At 41.3% G+C, this 16,941-nt stretch overlaps 1 protein-coding gene across 1 annotated transcript in view; it reads left to right on the top strand.

Annotated features, from left to right (window-relative positions):
• Positions 1 to 608: 608 nt before the first annotated feature.
• The window catches only part of LOC116814795 (uncharacterized), a 28,493-nt gene continuing 12,160 nt past the window's right edge, over positions 609 to 16,941 (top strand). The window contains exons 1-12 of the mRNA XM_032762653.2: positions 609 to 1,190; positions 2,550 to 2,679; positions 3,127 to 3,220; positions 4,440 to 4,590; positions 4,719 to 4,881; positions 5,397 to 5,522; positions 6,131 to 6,193; positions 7,826 to 7,948; positions 9,185 to 9,340; positions 13,037 to 13,090; positions 15,315 to 15,532; positions 16,734 to 16,810. Of these exons, the coding sequence (XP_032618544.1) occupies positions 1,085 to 1,190; positions 2,550 to 2,679; positions 3,127 to 3,220; positions 4,440 to 4,590; positions 4,719 to 4,881; positions 5,397 to 5,522; positions 6,131 to 6,193; positions 7,826 to 7,948; positions 9,185 to 9,340; positions 13,037 to 13,090; positions 15,315 to 15,532; positions 16,734 to 16,810 (1,461 nt within the window). The 5' untranslated portion in view covers positions 609 to 1,084. The remainder of the gene's footprint in view (positions 1,191 to 2,549; positions 2,680 to 3,126; positions 3,221 to 4,439; positions 4,591 to 4,718; positions 4,882 to 5,396; positions 5,523 to 6,130; positions 6,194 to 7,825; positions 7,949 to 9,184; positions 9,341 to 13,036; positions 13,091 to 15,314; positions 15,533 to 16,733; positions 16,811 to 16,941) is intronic.

The raw sequence follows: 16,941 nt of genomic DNA, 5'->3' as shown, positions 1-16,941 counted from the left end.
GGGGTATGCGGGCTCTGGCTGGGGAATGGGGGGTTTGGAGGGCAGGAGGGGTCTGGGTTGGGGCAGGGGTGTGCGACTGGGGGGGTGAGGTCTCTGGGGTAGGGCCCAGGCCAACTACTGTCGGTGCCTCCTACAAGCCGGCGCCTCTAGAGACCCCCCTCCCCATGCCGGCCCAAAATGGAATCTCCGCAAGCGCGCCCGCCAAGGACCCAACATGGCCGCGCCCCGCCAGCGGCCCGTCACGTGACCACTAAGCGGCTCGTTATAAGTCCTGGCGCGGGAAGCGCCGCCTTGCCGCTACAGGTGCCGGGGCCTCTCCGCGCGGATGTACGCGCGCCGGAAGATCCTGCTGGCGCATCAGCCGGCGAGACTATTTAGAAGGCGACGTGCGGGCGAGCGCAGTAGGCAGGTGGTGCTGTTTGTGCGTGTGGGACAGCAGAAGGGGTCTGGGGGGGTTGGAAGACAAGAGGATCCAGATGTAAAGAGCCGCGTAAGCGTGAGGGCGGGGTGAGAATTGCTGTTTTCGCGGGGACAAGGAGATGTCGGGAGGGAGAGACCTCGTGGCGCGGGGGCGAGGTGATCTATGGGTAAGTCCTCTCACACAGCCCGTTGCTAGTTTTCCTGGGCCAGTTCTGCAGGCACAGTTTAAATCACGAGTCACAAGTCCAAATATTTTTTTTTTAAAAAACTTTCTAGTGACCTTAATGTGGGGCTTTCAGTGTTGTGAGTGGTGTTTGTGTAAGGTTTCCAGAGCTGCCAGCCAAAGCATCCGTGCGATTTAAAGGCCACTCAGATGAGCAGGGTGGCCTAGGTGATAGAGCATTGCGCTAAGGCTCTGGAAACCTGAGTTTTATTCCTAGCTGTGCTACTGGCCTGTTGGGCAACTCTGAGCACCTGTGTCCCCTCTGTGAGCTTTAGTTTCCTCATTTGTAAAATAGGGATAATGACACTCCCCTGCATTGCAAAGCATTTTGAAGTGTTTTGATGAAAAGCTCTGTATTATGAGCAATGTATTGTAGCAAAGTGCAAAGTTTATTTCTCTCCTCTAATCCCAAATTGCTTTTTCTTTTTGAGATTAGGTATCATGGGCCCAGAGCAAGGAGGTGCGCAGGAGGAAAATGTGATCCTGATAAGTGATGATGAAGCTGAGAGTCCTCTCGGGAACTCAGTCCTGTTAGTTGAGCCATTACGTAAGTGTTGTGCTTTTGCCTTATGTAAGTCTCTGCAAAGAAACTTTTTTTAGTTCAGATTTGTTTTAAGTATTACTACTGCTCTTGAGTTGCCCTGCCAGTGTTTGTAGTTCTGAAATAATCAAAGTGTGAGCATGTTTCCTCTGTGTTGTTGCAGTGTATAAACACCACAAAAACAAAAAAGAAAATTGACTAACCTGGGGCAGCAAAAAAATAGGATACAAACAAAATGTTTGTAAATGCGCTTTAGTAAACAAACTGGGAAAATAAGAATTTCCTTTCTCTGTTATGGCAATATTTGCTGTAGCAAGTTACAAAAGCAGGTATAAAATACACATTAAAAAAAGATGAATTTTATAAGTGGGCCATGTCTCTCTTAAATTGGTGTCTATTACATTTAATTCCCCTAAAGTGCAAAGAATACTTAAGGAAAGGTATTTTAAGTAGATTTGTTAACTGTTTCCCCAGAATCTAAATGTTCATCAGAAAAAGTGGAGCCTTTTCTCTCGGGTGAGAGAGAGAACCCATCTTTGACTAGTTCTTGGGGGGGTTTTGTTTGGCGTATGGTGGCTTTTGTTTTTTTGTTTTCAAGTCTCCTAAATAGCAATAACTTGCCTCTCCTTTACCATGCAACTTAGTGAATCCTATCTGCATGAAACTAGAAATGGAAATAGCATGTTAGGTCATCTGGTCCCTCTCCCGATGAGCTAAGCCAGACAAATATAAAACAAATTTTAGTCATCTTTTGCCATTTAATAATCCTTCATTTTGTTCTGTTTAAAATGCGGAGAAGTAGTTGAAATGCAGGAAATCTTCTTCAGGCTTTAGCAGCAGAAACAGTTGTAACACAATAGGTGAACAAACTGGGGAGGAGAATCAGGAGGGTCACTAATACAAGGACAAGCTGTGTGATATTAGTGCTTATGCTGCTAGAAAATGAGATTTTTTTTTCAAAAACAGAGAGAAAGCACAAGGTTCTCCTAGTATTTCACGTTTTAAAAAAAAATTGAACTTAAGATCTCCAGAAATGTTCACTTTTTTTTTTTTTTTTTTTAAAGCGCTAAGTAGTTTTAAGTTGTTAACAAGTTTCTTTAAATGCGGCTGGTTTGTGTATCAAAGTACCAGTAGGATTTCCAATGCCTGTCCTGTATCAATGTGAATAACCTCTTTAATTTCTGTTGTGGTAGTGCCAGTCATAGACCAGGACCCGACTGTGCTTGTCTCTGTTCAAACACTGAACAAAGACAGTCTTTGCCCCAACATGCTTAATGAATAAAAGCAAATAGCTAGTTTTGGTTTTAACTAAATCTGAAATCATTTTGGTCTGAAATAAATCACAATGTATTTCCCTTTTTACAGAAAAACCTATTCTGGAAGACAAGAAAGCTGAAGAAATTGTGGATGAGGAATGTGAACTGGTAGTTACTTTCTGTAAACAAGGGAAAGTGATGCCTCATGGAAGATATGACTGTATGACACACCCATTTGAGTATGTTCAGTAGCACAGTGGCTACTATGGGTTTCCTCTTTTATAGGGAATAATACCAGATCTTTTTTTATTGATATTTTGTGTGCATTTATTTAATTTGTACTAAATTTCAGTAGAGGAGTCTGAAAAAGCCCCATATCAGTGACATCTTTTTTTTTTATGTCTAGAAAATTTAAATCATATAATTGCAATCAGGGCACAAATCAATGTCTCAACTTTCCTGCTGGGCCACATGCTATTCTCAAATACTGTGGTGTTTTGTTTTGTTTTGTTTGTGTGTGCCTTAGTGCTATATATTAAGTTTTACTGGTGTAAGTTTATTAGCTGATTGTGTTAAATAATTGTGGCAGGGTTTTAATAATCAGAAAAACTGTCATGAAATAGAAGAGGAACAGAACAGTTAATTAGTGTATACTGTAAATAATGTTCTGCTTTATCAACTTACAGGCGAGCAGAGAGTGAAACACGTTCACCCCTTGAGAACAATGCCAATATCTGTGATCAGTGCTACTGCTACATTTGTGATAAGCTAGCTTCTGAGGTAAGGAAGGACTTGAGGTGTAGTTATGAAACACAGACTTGAGTTGTCCAAAGTGAACTATATAATAGGAACCATAAGAACGGCCATACTGGGTCAGACCAAAGGTCCATCAAGCCCAGTATCCTGTCGTCTTATACAGGATCTAATTAAAACAATAAATAATATAACATTGAGTATTTTAACATAGTTTCCTAAACATCAAATAATTGTCTCTTCAAATTGCTAGTAAAACAACTTACTAAAGCAATTTCTGTAAACTTATGGGGCCAGATCCTCAGTTGGTGTAGCTCTTGTTTGTTTTGGACGCAATGGTGGTGGCTTGCATTGTGGTTTCTGTGGAACTAACCTCTGATTCTCTCTCTTCCCCCCACCCCCACGGATTAGCTTGATATCAAAAATATTCAGATTTCTCTGCTTTTTATTGCAGACAGGTTAAAAAGGCTAAAATTTAAAAAATGTGCAATTCATCAAAATATTCCAGCTCTTTACCCAGATTTTAGGGAAGTTTTGAACATGGAGCCAAGTGTTCTATAGAAAATGGTTCATTAGCTCAAGTGGCTTAAAATATTGTCAGTTTTTTTCCTATATTCACTGAACTTTGCGGGTTTAAACTATATGCCTTTCCTCCAGGAATGACAGCGCTTTATGGATACTAAATAATTAAGTCTCACAACATCCCTGTGAGTTAGTTACACAAGTATAAAGGCTTAATCTTTTAAAGATCCAGTTCCCACTCTTTCTAAATCAGTCTGCTTTTCATGTAATTCCTCTCCTGTAATAGTATCAACCAACAACTGGAAATATGCACCCTTCAGTATCTTAAATTTGGATTTTGAGCACACTGGGAACTGAAAGAAATGTACAAAAGAGTAAATAGAACTAAAATCTCCATGCTCACAATCAATCAGACAGTGGCTGTTTTATATTCTTTAGTCTAGGTCTGGTGATGTGAGAGAAGAAGTACTACTTTGTAATTTTGACATAGTAGATTTATCCAGGAGTTTTATAGTGTAGATTGTGTCTTTCCAGGCACAGATATGTTACTTTACAGTTTGTAAAATCAGCTAACGTTTGCATATGAATATGCAGTAGCTCAGTATAAAAGATACTGAGCAATATGGATGCAATGTTGAACTCGCTGAGCGAGAGATCGTAGCTAATTTTTCTTTTGACTAACTTGAATGCAATTTTTCCTCTTCCTTTCCCCCTCATAAAACAGTGCCAAAACTGGACAGCCCCTTCTCACTGTCACTGCAATGCACATAACAAAAGCACATTCTGGAGAGACCAGCGTGGTTTGGCCTTGGCTGGTGTTCTCGTGATGTTCAACTTGGAGCTCACAGATATAGATGCAGACCTTCGACATGGTGGTAAGCATTATGCTTTTGCGCTGTCTCAAAATCAGAGAGGTTTATTATATAATATATAGGACTTTTTATGAGCATAACGCTTCTAGAAGAAAGTATATTTCAACACTCTTTCCTCCTCAATCCCCTAGGAAACCTTCTGATAAAATTTGTTCATGAACTTTCAGTGGAATATAACAAATATCTGGTTGGTGAGAGAGTGTCTCCCAATTCACATGAATGTTTCTGTCACCCAAAACGGGGACCTGGGCAATGTAATATCTGCAGACAGCGCCATGTGGAGCTTAGATACAGGTAACTCTGAGAGGGTTCGGTGAATTTCCAAGGAATATTGTTTAATTCACAGGGATTTGCTTTCCAGAAGATAAAGCACAGTTAGACTCATCACAACCTAAGGTTAATAACTAAACCATGCATAGAAAACTCACTTTTTTTCCCCTTTTCCCCAGTTAGGCCAGACCAGGGTCCAGTTCAAATGAACCCCTAAGCTTTACCTTCTGTCCTTGTGTGACCAAATATTGAACAATTTTTCCTCACTGTTTATAATTCATGGAAGTTTAAAATTAAATTCTGCTTCCTGACTAGATTCTTTTTTTAGTGGGGTGGAGGGTCCAATTTCAATCCCAATACATTCCTTTTAAATGTTGCTGTTTTACTTTAAACGACTTGTCTTTCCCTTGAAAGAATCTGAACTGTCGTGACTAGTCCAGTTTAAATGCTAACTATAGTATTTTGTGCAAACGCTTTTCATGCTGACAAACCAGTTCAGTGCAGATATACTTCACTGTAAGGACTTTTAATTCTTCTAGATATTCTGGCGTTTTTGCACTGGTGACAACATTTTTAAATCAGGCAGAAAAAGAGAATCCTAAAGCTGCTGCTGTCATGCTCCTGGGAGCAGCCAAAGAAATAGCTCTTCATAAGGACCCTGCTCAGTAAGTATTCCAGTTCACCATCTAATCCCCAAGCCCCTTTGCTACAGTTGTGGCCGTTTGCCCCAGATGATTTATTACTGAATAATGGCAGAGCTTAAAATAATTTTAAATGAAAATGAGAGAGAAGTTGGAAATCCCAAACAAAGTGGGAGGATAGTTTAATAGTTAGCACAAGTTGCAATCTAATTATCTGGACTTCTTTTATGAGCTTGGGCCAGTCACTCTATCTCTCTGTTTCAGTTCCCCATCTTTAAAATGAGGAATAATTTTCCATCTCTGTTTTGTGTGTTGAGCTTGTAAACCCCGGCCTTGAAGAGCTATCTCTTGCTATATATTTGTGCAGTGTCTAGTACAATAGATGCCCTCACTTCGGTCAGGGCTTTAAGCGCTATTGTAATACAGATGATATTAATTGTAGAAGGTAGTCAGTGCACTGAGTTTATTATAACTCTGCAAATACTTTGGAATATTTTCTAATAAAGTTCAATGGGGCAGAATGCAATCTGTTTATGGAAACTATTTTTCACATGTTTCTCTTGTCAATTTGATTGCTTTAAAACCAGTCCTAGGAAGAATATGTAAGCACTAAACTAATGCATTTGCGTTAGGAACTTGCAAAACCTTGGTGTCTCTGAATCTTTGAGGATGGCTGTACCTTGTCTAATGGAAAGGTAAGACTTCGGTTAGTATCGTGTGAGATTCAGATGTCAATCGGATGGTGGTTGGCTGCAAAGTTTCTACAATTGTGTTACAAAGTACATTAACACGTCAGATCCTCAAAGGCCATCTTCAGTTGCTGAAGGGTTTAAAATGGCTTTGGTGCTCAAAATCTAAATTTCCTCATCTAGAATTCCTTAAAGGTGAATTGTATAGCTCTAACAGTAAGTAATACTAACTGTATTCATAGTGTTACGCAATTATATTATATAAACCAGGATATATCAGTAGAAAAGGTTAGTTAAAACTTACCACTCTACTAAATTTCTTCCGAAGCCTGAGGAATGGGGACATATAACACAAATTTGTTTGCTTAACTCAATGCTTACTTTAGCTTTTCAGTTTACTTTTAACAGTAAATCCACCAGCCACAAAGATAAGAACTGGTTTTTGAGAAGACTTAAATCCTTTCCCTCCCGCTGTTTCCCTAATTTAAACCAATGGCCAGGTGCAGCCTACATCTGTCCTCAGTTTAAATGACTGCTTTTTACGTTAGAGAAATAATTCTTTACAAAGGTAATGCCTTATCATTCATATTGTATATTGTATGTGACAGGGACCATCATCTTGTTCTGTGTTTTGTACAGCACATAGCCCCAGGGGCCCTGGTTATGACTAGGGCTTCAAGAGAATGAAAAATGATCTTGAAGGAACATGAAATAGGATTCGCCCCCCAATTTTCCTTGATTTTGTTTTGGAACTCCCACTTGAGCAAGAAACAGTGAAATCAAGTGTGTTTTCACCACTACTCTAGCAATATCAATGATTCATGTCAGAATGGACTTGCTACTCGTGGCTACATACCTATTAAAAATGTTTTGTAATGGCATTTGAAGTTACTTATTTAAAAGGACAGTGTCCATTTAAAATATTTTACTGTAAAAAAAAAAACTGTAAAAAAAAAAAAAAAAAAAAAAAAAAATCTCATATTTTAAATCAAATTGATTTTTTTACTACTACTGTTCTGTTTTATTTTTGAATTTTGACTACAAATGATCTATCTAGTTTGATATATGCTGGCATGATGCTGTAGAGTTTGTCACGAACAGTGCGTGAGGATCTTTGATTTAAAAAAAAACAACGCAATAAATACTTGACTTTTAAAAACACAAAACTTACAACTAGTGTAAGTGTGATGGCTGTTTGCCCCATCCCACATGTGCCACCTGGAACCGGGGTACCACTGAGCCCTCTGACTCACCGGTCTGGGCTCCCTCTCAGCACTACCTTGCTGTGAGAAGTGATAGACCGCTCCTGGTCCTACACTTCCACCAGCATTCACACAGGCAAATCGTAACTTTTCCAATGACCCCTCACATGACTCATCTTGTACTAATTGCATCATAATTATGTCATCATCGTACCCCTATGATGAATACGGGGTGTAGTGTCACAGTAAATCTTGTACAATTGTTTGGATTAAAATATGGATTTTGTCTAAAGTGTCCATTTGAAATTTTTTATAGAACACTGTAGACTTGTTCCTAATCAGAAAAGGAGACTGACCTAGTGAACAATTCAGCTGACTTCAAAAGATTTTACTCACATCGCTGACTTTTAAAACTAGTTTATTTTTGTAAATGCAGGATTACAACACAACTTCAGAGGATGCTCGTGCTGTGTGAATTTCCAAAAGTTGTGTATGAAAAATTCATTAGTTTTTTCCAGACTATCTCACTTCCCTGTCACTGCTATGCCTTCTCAAATAGGTATGTTCTTTGCTTCTATTGACTAAATGTTATTACTCGGTGGACTTGAATGTACTCAAGTGTGGAAGGGAGTATTTACTTGTTAAATCCATTGGGATTTCTAATGTGTTGCTACAACAGACTGTGGCCAACAACCTGAACTCTTGAAATCTGTCCAGAGGCTAAGCCTGGCATGTGGTTTAATAGAAACTAGTTACAGTTTCCTACTAAATACACCACTACCCTGATATAACGCTGTTCTCAGGAGCCAAAAAATCTTACTGCGTTATAGGTGAAATCACGTTATATTGAATTTGCTTTGATCAGCCGGAGTGCACAACCCCCCAGTCCCACTGGAGCACTGCTTTACCGCGTTATATCCGAATTCATGTCATATTGGGTTGTGTTATATCAGGGTAGAGGTGTATTCCTTTCGCTGGCAGACTGGGAAATGGAAGCTTAAAACAGTAGGGCTACATCAGGCTTACTTTTATTTGCCTTTAGAAATCACTGCAGAAAATGGTCACAAGTTGTTTGTAATAATTATGTAAGCATTCATTATGATATCTCATATCTTCATAATACACACATTGTCAAAATATTGTCTGGCTAATATTCTGGTACTTCCAAACAAAATGACTGAAATTTCTTGGAAAAGGCCACATGGTGTCATGCGTGTGTGGTTTGTGGACATTTAAATTAAACTGTCAGCACTTGGGTGACAAACAACCATTTTTAGATGCAATGGTTATGTAGTCTAGGTTCTAAGATGGATTTTAGCTTAGCAAACTCAAGATTTACTGAGTCAAATATACTGTGAGCATTATGATGACTTAGCGAGAAGGATTAGTCTGGCATGATCAATACAATCTCTGTAGCAACCAACACAAATATCTATTCCAACACAATTTTCTTCTAAGAGATAATTGTCCTGAATATTGGTGATGTATTGCACCAAGGACTGCCAGTAATTAACGTAGTGCCAGTAGCATCACTATTTTATGTTGGTACTAGTAGCTTCATTCTGCTGCCATGACTAATGTGGGGTCCATCAAGTTAATTTTCTGAAATGAGTCATACCCTTTAGAAATATTTTATAGCAGTCCACGTTGCACCAAACCTTAACATTATTAAAAAAAAAAAAAAAAAGTTGTGGTATTGCAATGAAATGGATCTCTTTTTTTTTCTCTGTTTTGTGAATTCTTATAGTACTTTGTAATAGTTTTTAGAAAAATATTCTTTAACTTTAATTTTCAGCCTAAATGTAGTGCCATGGGATCATGGATTACTGACAACTGTCTTAAAAGGCCAGAACATCACTGGTCAAAGAACACAGAAAGGAAAGAAAGTATTTCTGTGGGAAGTACTTCCTGTCATACAGGCTCGAGTAGAAAAAATGGAAAACCAGGGACAGTAAGTTCTTATCCATCTTTTGAGGACTTACATTCTGCATCATATCAGCTTTATAGAGCATGATGTCTTTCAAACACCTAAAATTGCTGCTGCACTGTGTATGTGTGTGTGTCTGACACCCTTATTGGTCTTAAAATGTACAACTCACAAAGAAGCTTGCTGCTTCTCTTCTCCGCTCCTTTTTTGTCTCCTTAATACCCAGTAGTTCTCAGCAGACATGCCAAACCCGTGGGAAAAAATGCAGAAATTGGACTTGTTTTTGGCTTAATTGGCTTGAGTTGCTTGTTGGCTAGTTTTTGGCTTGTTTGGCTTGTAACTTGCATATTGTAGCTTTGTTTCTTTTTTTGGATCGGCAAGCAGGGGCCAGGGGGTGAGAGAGTCAGGGGTGCGCAGCATGCCGGGGGTCCTACATTGTTGGGGTTCTTAGGGATTGGGTTGTTTTGGCCTTGTTTTGAAATGAGATTAGCTTGCTTTTTGGCTTATTATGAAAGTCAGGGTCTTATTTACTGCATGAAAGCTGGCAGCTGTGGTTCTCAGCCAGATGCTGGCATTTAAAATAAAATCTCTTGGTAGGAATGTGACATTCTAATCGGGGTACAGTGATATGAGACTCTCTTGCACAGTGTGTTCTACTGGCTAGAGCAGTGATCTCCAACTTTTTTACGCCCAGGACCACTTTTTGAATTTAAGGGCAATCCAGGATCTATCCCACTCCTTCTCCAAAGTCCCACCCTCCTCACTCCCACCCTCAATCACTTTCACTGGGCTGGGGTAGGGGTTTGGTAGGGGATACGGGCTCTGGGCTGAGACCATGGAGTTCGCAGTGTGGGGAGGGGGCTCTGGGCAGGGGTGTGGGGTGCAGGAGAGGGCTCTGTGCTGGGGCAGTGTTGGGGTGTGGGCTTAGAGGGAGTTTGGTTGCAGGAGAGGGGTCACTGCTGGGGCAGGGGGTTGGGGTGCAGGAGAGTGTAGGAGGTTGGCTCTGGGAGGTGGGTCAGGACTGGGGCTTGGGATGCTGGCTCTAGGAGGAGGCTCAAGGCTGGGATTTAAGGTGCAGGAGGGAGTATGGAGTGCTGGCTCTGGGAGAGGGCTGAGGTGTGGCCTCCAGCCGGGCAGCACTGACCTCCAGCTGCTCGTGGTCCATGGCACAGTGTGGCTGCTGCTAAGGCAGGCTCCCTGCCTACCCTGGCCCCACACCACACCCAGAAGGGGCCAACGCGAGATCGAGATGGAGCGGGAGATCCTCTAGGTTGGTGACCACTGGGCTAGAGCAAAGAACTAGAAATTAGGACTCTGGGAGCTGTTCCTGCTTCTTCCACAGATTGTGACCTCTGCCTCTTCCCATCTGTAAAATGGGGATAATACCTATCTCCCAAGGGTATTGTGAGACTGAATTGCTGTTTACGGAGCATTTTGAGATCACTGGATGAAAGGCACTGTAGAAAGCTAGTGAATTATTAGAGAGATTCTTGATCTGCTTCCTGTAAGGCCATAAGTAGTAATGTTAACAGTATTTCTTTGGTTTTGTCTCTGAAACTTCTTACAACATTGATGAAACCTCGATAGATCTATGAACATACAATTAATATGTTTGGGACCTGTGCAAATGACTCTTTCAAACACTGTATAAAGATAAATTTTCTTGCTAGGTAAATTGCTATCTGTACTAACTACACCTTTTTCTAAAGGTTAGATCCTTAATAGCACCTGCCGTTGGGGATAGAATGGAAGCTTTTTCCAATTAAATATTAATTGGGTTCATTCAAAACTTTGTATCCATTTTTGTAAGAAAACTCTGTTCCTCTTTTTTTATATTCATATCCAGCTTGAATGTTAAGGACAGTTCATGGTTCTGTCTAAACAAATCTTCGTGGTCCAATTAAAGATCTGAATGGTTTGGGGCCCCAATCATGTAGGTCAACCCTCTCATTCGATATACCGCCACAGCACTTGCTACCAGAACCCAGATTTCAACCCTCATCATCTGGCTTCTCTGTTAGTGGTTTTTTCCTTTGGAATTTGTTCCACTGGGAAGTCCATTGGGGAAGCATAGCATAGGTCAGGAGTGGCCAACCTGTGCCTCCGGAGCCACATGCGGCTCTTCAGAAGTTAATATGCAGCTCCTTGTATAGGCACCGACTCCGGGGTGGAGTTACAGGTGCCAACTTTCCAGTGTGCCTGGGGGTGCTCACTGCTCAACCCTTGGCTCTGCCACAGGTCCTGCCCCCACTCCACCCCTTCCCGCCTTCTCCCCTGAGCCTGCTGTGCCCTCACTCCTCCCCCTCCCTGCCCCCGAGCCTCCTGCATGCCACAAAACAGCTGATTAGCGGGGCTGCCAGTGGGTGGGAGGTGCTGGGAGTGGGGAAGAGGGGGAACCAATGTGGGGGGAGGGCTGCTGACATATTACCGTGGCTCTTTGGTAAATTCTGGCTCCTTCTCAAGCTCAGGTTGGCCACCCCTGGCCATAGGTGCTATTAAAACTAGTAATTGTCTCTCTCTTCATTGTAACAATGTGCGTGCACACATATCTTAATTCTTGTTTTTCAGTGGGTGCTGCATATGGAGTAACCTTTGCAGTTTCCAAGTCACGTTAGCCCTGTGTAGCTTGGCAATTGAGCTTAAGTACAGGACCAGGCTTGAAGGTTCATGTAGAGGATGTTAGATTGGGGATGTATACAATTTCGAATGCTTTCAGTTTCTTCAGCGCTTCTTGGTATAGTGCAAGGGTGGCTAAACTTACTGACCCTCAGAGCTACTTACAACAGTCTTCAGAAGTTCAAGAGCTGGGGTGCACCTACCAGGGCTTGAGACTTCAGCCCCAAGACCACCCTCCCTGCTGGGCTGAAGCCCTGACACCCTCCTCCCAACTGCACTGAAGCCAGAGGCAATGTGAGGAGGAACACGTGGGGTCATGTGCCCTCCCAAAGTTTTGCCAGCATTTGCTGGCCTCATTTGGTCACATGGTGCTGCCGGGCCCTGTCCCTGTGTAGCAGCGGCAAGCTGAGAGCTACACCTTAAGTAGAGGCAGTGGCAAACAGCTGGGAGCTTCAGGAAGAGCCGCTGCTTTTGCTGCTGCATCTCCACACATAGCTAGCACCTGGGAGCTGACGCGAGGGGCCACTGAGGCAAAGGGGTGTGTGTGCTTGGGGGGTATGACTCAAGCTACTGGGGGGGGCTGAACCTTTAAATTGCCCAACCCCCGCCCCCTCAGCAGGCACCAGTCATCTGTGGCAGAAGCCCTTAGCCCCAACACTTTGCCACAGGGCAGAAACTCCAAGCTCCCCTACCAGCCCCTGAGTCTGATAGGCAGAGAATGTGGGGGGGGGGCCCTCTGGGAGCTGCACTTTAACTATGAAAGAGCTGCAGTTTGGCCACCCTTGGTATAGAGAGAAGGCAAATTGCTATTGATTACACAGCTGGTGTTTCCACAGTCGGTACCATATTTCCTAGATTTAAATATTGAATAATTCTGTATTGGTGGGTGCTGCCTTTTTTTAAAATCTATCCAGGGACTTCAGTAGTTTGGGGTTTATCAGAAAACAATGAGATACCAGCAGTTTTATATAGGCCTTTGTTTTCTCTGTGCATAAATGTCTTTTACGTGGGAGCTATGCTTTGTCTCATTAATTGTCATCAGTATTCCCTCACTCATCTGCTCAAAATTTAATGCCTCCTCTTCTCCCTCCCTTCCTCCCTTAGTTATAAGGAAATAGTTCGCTACTTGAAAGCTGTGAAATGCAATGACATTCTAGGGTAAGTGGCTTTTTTAGTTTTTATCTTTGCTTTAAAGATTTCCCTATGTGTGTCTAATCTTCAGTAAAATCACCTTGAAAAAAAAAGTCTGCCAACCAGAATCATTTCAGTTGCTGAACGCAACATTTGCATCGCTAACAAATATTAGTTGGTAAACATAGTATGATCCAGATTTGATTTTTTTTTTTTTTTTTTTTTTTTTTTTTAAAATAACATTTTTAGGCCTAGGTTGACATGAGTAATTAAGCATGGAGGAGGCATGTTTCTTGGAAGACCAAATTAGGAAGGAAGATAGATCAGCAGGCAGAAAACAGAATGTTTGTGCTAACTAAGATAGGTAAAAGGGTCAGTGAGCTAAAATAGAATGTTTGAACTAGCTAAGATAAGGGGAAGGAACTGGGTCAGACTTCCCTGCGGTGCACCTTGGAATTGGGATACCGCTGAGCCCTCTTGCATACCAATTTGAGCTTCTTCTCACACTGTGAAGACTGTGGCATGCTGCAGACAGCTCTTGGTCATGCACTCTTGCAAACCTTTACACAGGCAGGGACACGCCCAGCTGCAGTTACATGAATGCTTCTCAGCCACTCATGAACTATCTTAATTAATTAGTGTCTTAAAGTTAGTTGGGCACCTCCCATCTTTTCATGTGCTCTGTATGTATTTATATCTCCTCACTATATGTTCCATTCTATCCGTCTGATGAAGTGGGCTGTAGCCCATGAAAGCTTACTAACAAATTTATTTGAGCATCTCTGAGGTGCCACAAGTATTCCCGTTCTTTTAACAATAGAGAGGCTGCAGCCAACTCCCCACAGCTCTCTAGCTTTGCCCACCTGGACTCTACCATCTTGCCCTGGTCAGAAGCCTGGCCAGGATAAGTTTATTAACCCAGTCCTCTCTCCCTCGGTGTGGAGAGGAGAATGCACCAGTTTTTTGTTCCTGAGCAGATCCTCCCAAACACTTCTAGCAAAACGCACTGTTTTAGGTGTAAAATATAAAACAAATGTATTAACTACAGAAAGATTTTAAGTGATTTATAAGTAGTGAACCTACAGATCAAAGCAGATTGCATTTTGTTTTATTTCTTAGGTAATCTAAGTTTTACAAACTAGACAGGATTTGAATCAAGCAGAGTACCATGTTAAATAGTACAAACAGTCCACCAAGCTTCCATACACAGGCAGGCTTTCTTCTTTCCCACCTCGGACCTCCTTCCCCAGTTCAGTCTTTGTTCCTCAGGTGTTGTGTTGTAGAGGGAGTAAAGCCAAGTGATGTCACTTCCCCCTTTTTAAAGCTTCTTTCATGTGGAGCGAATTTCATTGTCGCAAACAAGCTCCCAGCACAGTTTGTGGAAAAGTATAGGCATCAAAATGGAGTCCAATATCGCATGATTTAGATATATGCCCTTGCATGCTTTGATGAGTCATGGCGTCCATTACCTTTATTTTGGCTGAAGTGTCCACAGGGAAGCTTATTAAGTGAGGCTAAGCTTTTCCTGTGGCCTTTTTTGTTGATGGGTCATTTACCTTAAATAGTTCATTCACAATGTGCTGGATGTAAGCTACTTTGTGGGTGTTACCCAGGAGCAAATACGTTTGAAATACAGATGCATATTAGTAACTCCAGATACAAAAATGATACATGCATACAAGAAGATAATCATTCAGCAAACCATAACTTTTCCATTGACACATCACATGGCACGTTTTGTAGAAGATGTATCATATTGTAATCCTATCATAATGATATCCCTATGGTGAATATGGGGTGCAGAGTGTCACAGGAGCAACCAGGGAACCATTTACAAAGAGTAAAATAACAAACAAGATAAGTTGGGATTGTAAAGAGTAGGTCGGACATGGATGGTGCGTAGGCAAAGCATGCTGTAAAGGAATTGGTTCCTACAAAGTAACCAAACCAATCCCAAAATGTGTAACGCAGCGTATAGTAAATGTAATGAAATCTGTAAATGTACATAAAGGAAGATGGTTTCTCTGTAACCTTGGATCTGTGATGTACCCTATGCCCTTCATTCAAGTCTAATCAACTCAGTGTAGCGTTGCTGTATGCCAAATAAAGATGCCTGCGTGACGAAGTCTGGAGTCAAACTGAATTCTTTGGAAGCCAAGTGGAAAGAGGTCTCAAAGGAAATCACGGTAATGCTTCCATGTTGTTAATGGCATCCACAAAAATCAAATCTGCAATCCTTTCTTGTATCCAGGTTAAGAAAGCTTAGAGATAAAATTCCATTCTACTTGTGCAAAAGTGGAGACTTCATTAGTGCTGTACATTCATTGTTGCTTCCCTTCAATAACCTTGCATGCTGTACCGCCTGCCGGATAACCCCTTTCCAGTTTGAGATCTACCTAAAGATGTTCAGAACCGGGAGTGTTCCCTGTGGAAATAATTTTCATGACCCTGGAGAGTGGATTTCAAATGGCAAGTATTATTCGTTGAAGTGCTTCTTGCTTCTATCCATTTGGTACTCCCTTGACTGTGGTTGTCAGTTTGGATTAAATCTAACAACATGAGATTTATGGGACTTCCAACTCAGCCATAAATTATCTGGGTTAAAGCATGGTACATAAGTGTTGGTGAGGAATAATGCTATTTAAGTTTTAGACTCAAGCAGAAATTACTTTTTTGTTTTACCATGCTCTAACTTACACACATGCTAACCCTTGTCAGCTATTCAGATCCTTTTTGTTTTTTCTAAAGGGCTGCTTTGTTTAAAAAGTGCTGAGTATTAAACCCTTTCATACACGTATACATTACCCACACTGTCGTCATGTGTGTGCCTTGAGCAGATGAGTTAGCGGACCATGGAGACATTGAGACCCATTTCACTAAAGGCATTTGCTCAAGGTCAAGGCTGATATATCAGGATAATGTGGGCAATGTATACATTGTGGTTTATTAGAGGGTTTCTGCTGAGACTATTGTGATAATAGACCTTGGTATACACAGACTTGCCCCACAGGAACAAGTCTGATATCACAAGCTTATTTCACACAAGTCCACTGAGTAGCTATTAGTTGGTGATATTTGTAGGAGCGTGGGATATTTAAGCACAATAGTCATGTCCTGTAAACGTTCTGTACCTGGTGAGAGGATTTATTCCATGTGATATGGTTTAGTCTCTTTAATTGCTTTTACATATCCTTAAGGACTTTAGGGGAGCATGTTACAACTGATGATAACTGGAACCTAGAATTGTGGCATGAAATATTGTAAAGTAGCATGGACACGTCTCATTTCTATCCCCTCTTTGCTTTACTGGTGTTTAAATTGTATCCTTACACATACGAGGTCACAGCAGTCACCGATTCTGTGACTTTACCAGACCTCTGTAACTTCTTCAGCTTCATGCTATCAGTTGCCCCCCTCTCTCTCCCCACCCCAGCCCTGCCCCCTGGTTATTTTTAGTAATGTCACAGGTGTGTCACTGGCTCCTCTGAATTTTTGTTTATTGCCTGTGACCTGTCTGTCACTAAAAATAACCGTGACACAAATCTTAACATTAAATATGTAAAAACATTACTGTACTTAATTAAATCTGCCTCCTGTTTTTTTAAATATGCAGTTCATTTCCTTCATTTTTATCAGCTTTAAGAAGTTGTCTACTTTTTTCCTCCCTTAGGTTCTCCTGTGAAGAACTCTGTTCTAATTAAGCATGCACTCAGACTCCTTTACTGCAATCTGTCATTATACAGAAATGTGAGTGTTTGTATTAATCTTACACTTCTGTTAGTTTCTATACAGTTCTGTTCTATATCGCCACTGTTTGTCTAATACAAGAATACACTATTGAGCAGTGTCAAGGTTTCTTCCCCACTCTGAACTTTAGG

Source organism: Chelonoidis abingdonii, chromosome 9 (assembly GCF_003597395.2).
Source record: "Chelonoidis abingdonii isolate Lonesome George chromosome 9, CheloAbing_2.0, whole genome shotgun sequence".
Classification (NCBI taxonomy): Eukaryota; Metazoa; Chordata; order Testudines; family Testudinidae; genus Chelonoidis; species Chelonoidis abingdonii.
The sequence above is the reverse complement of the archived record's forward strand: the minus strand, read 5'-3'. Positions and strand labels throughout refer to the sequence as shown.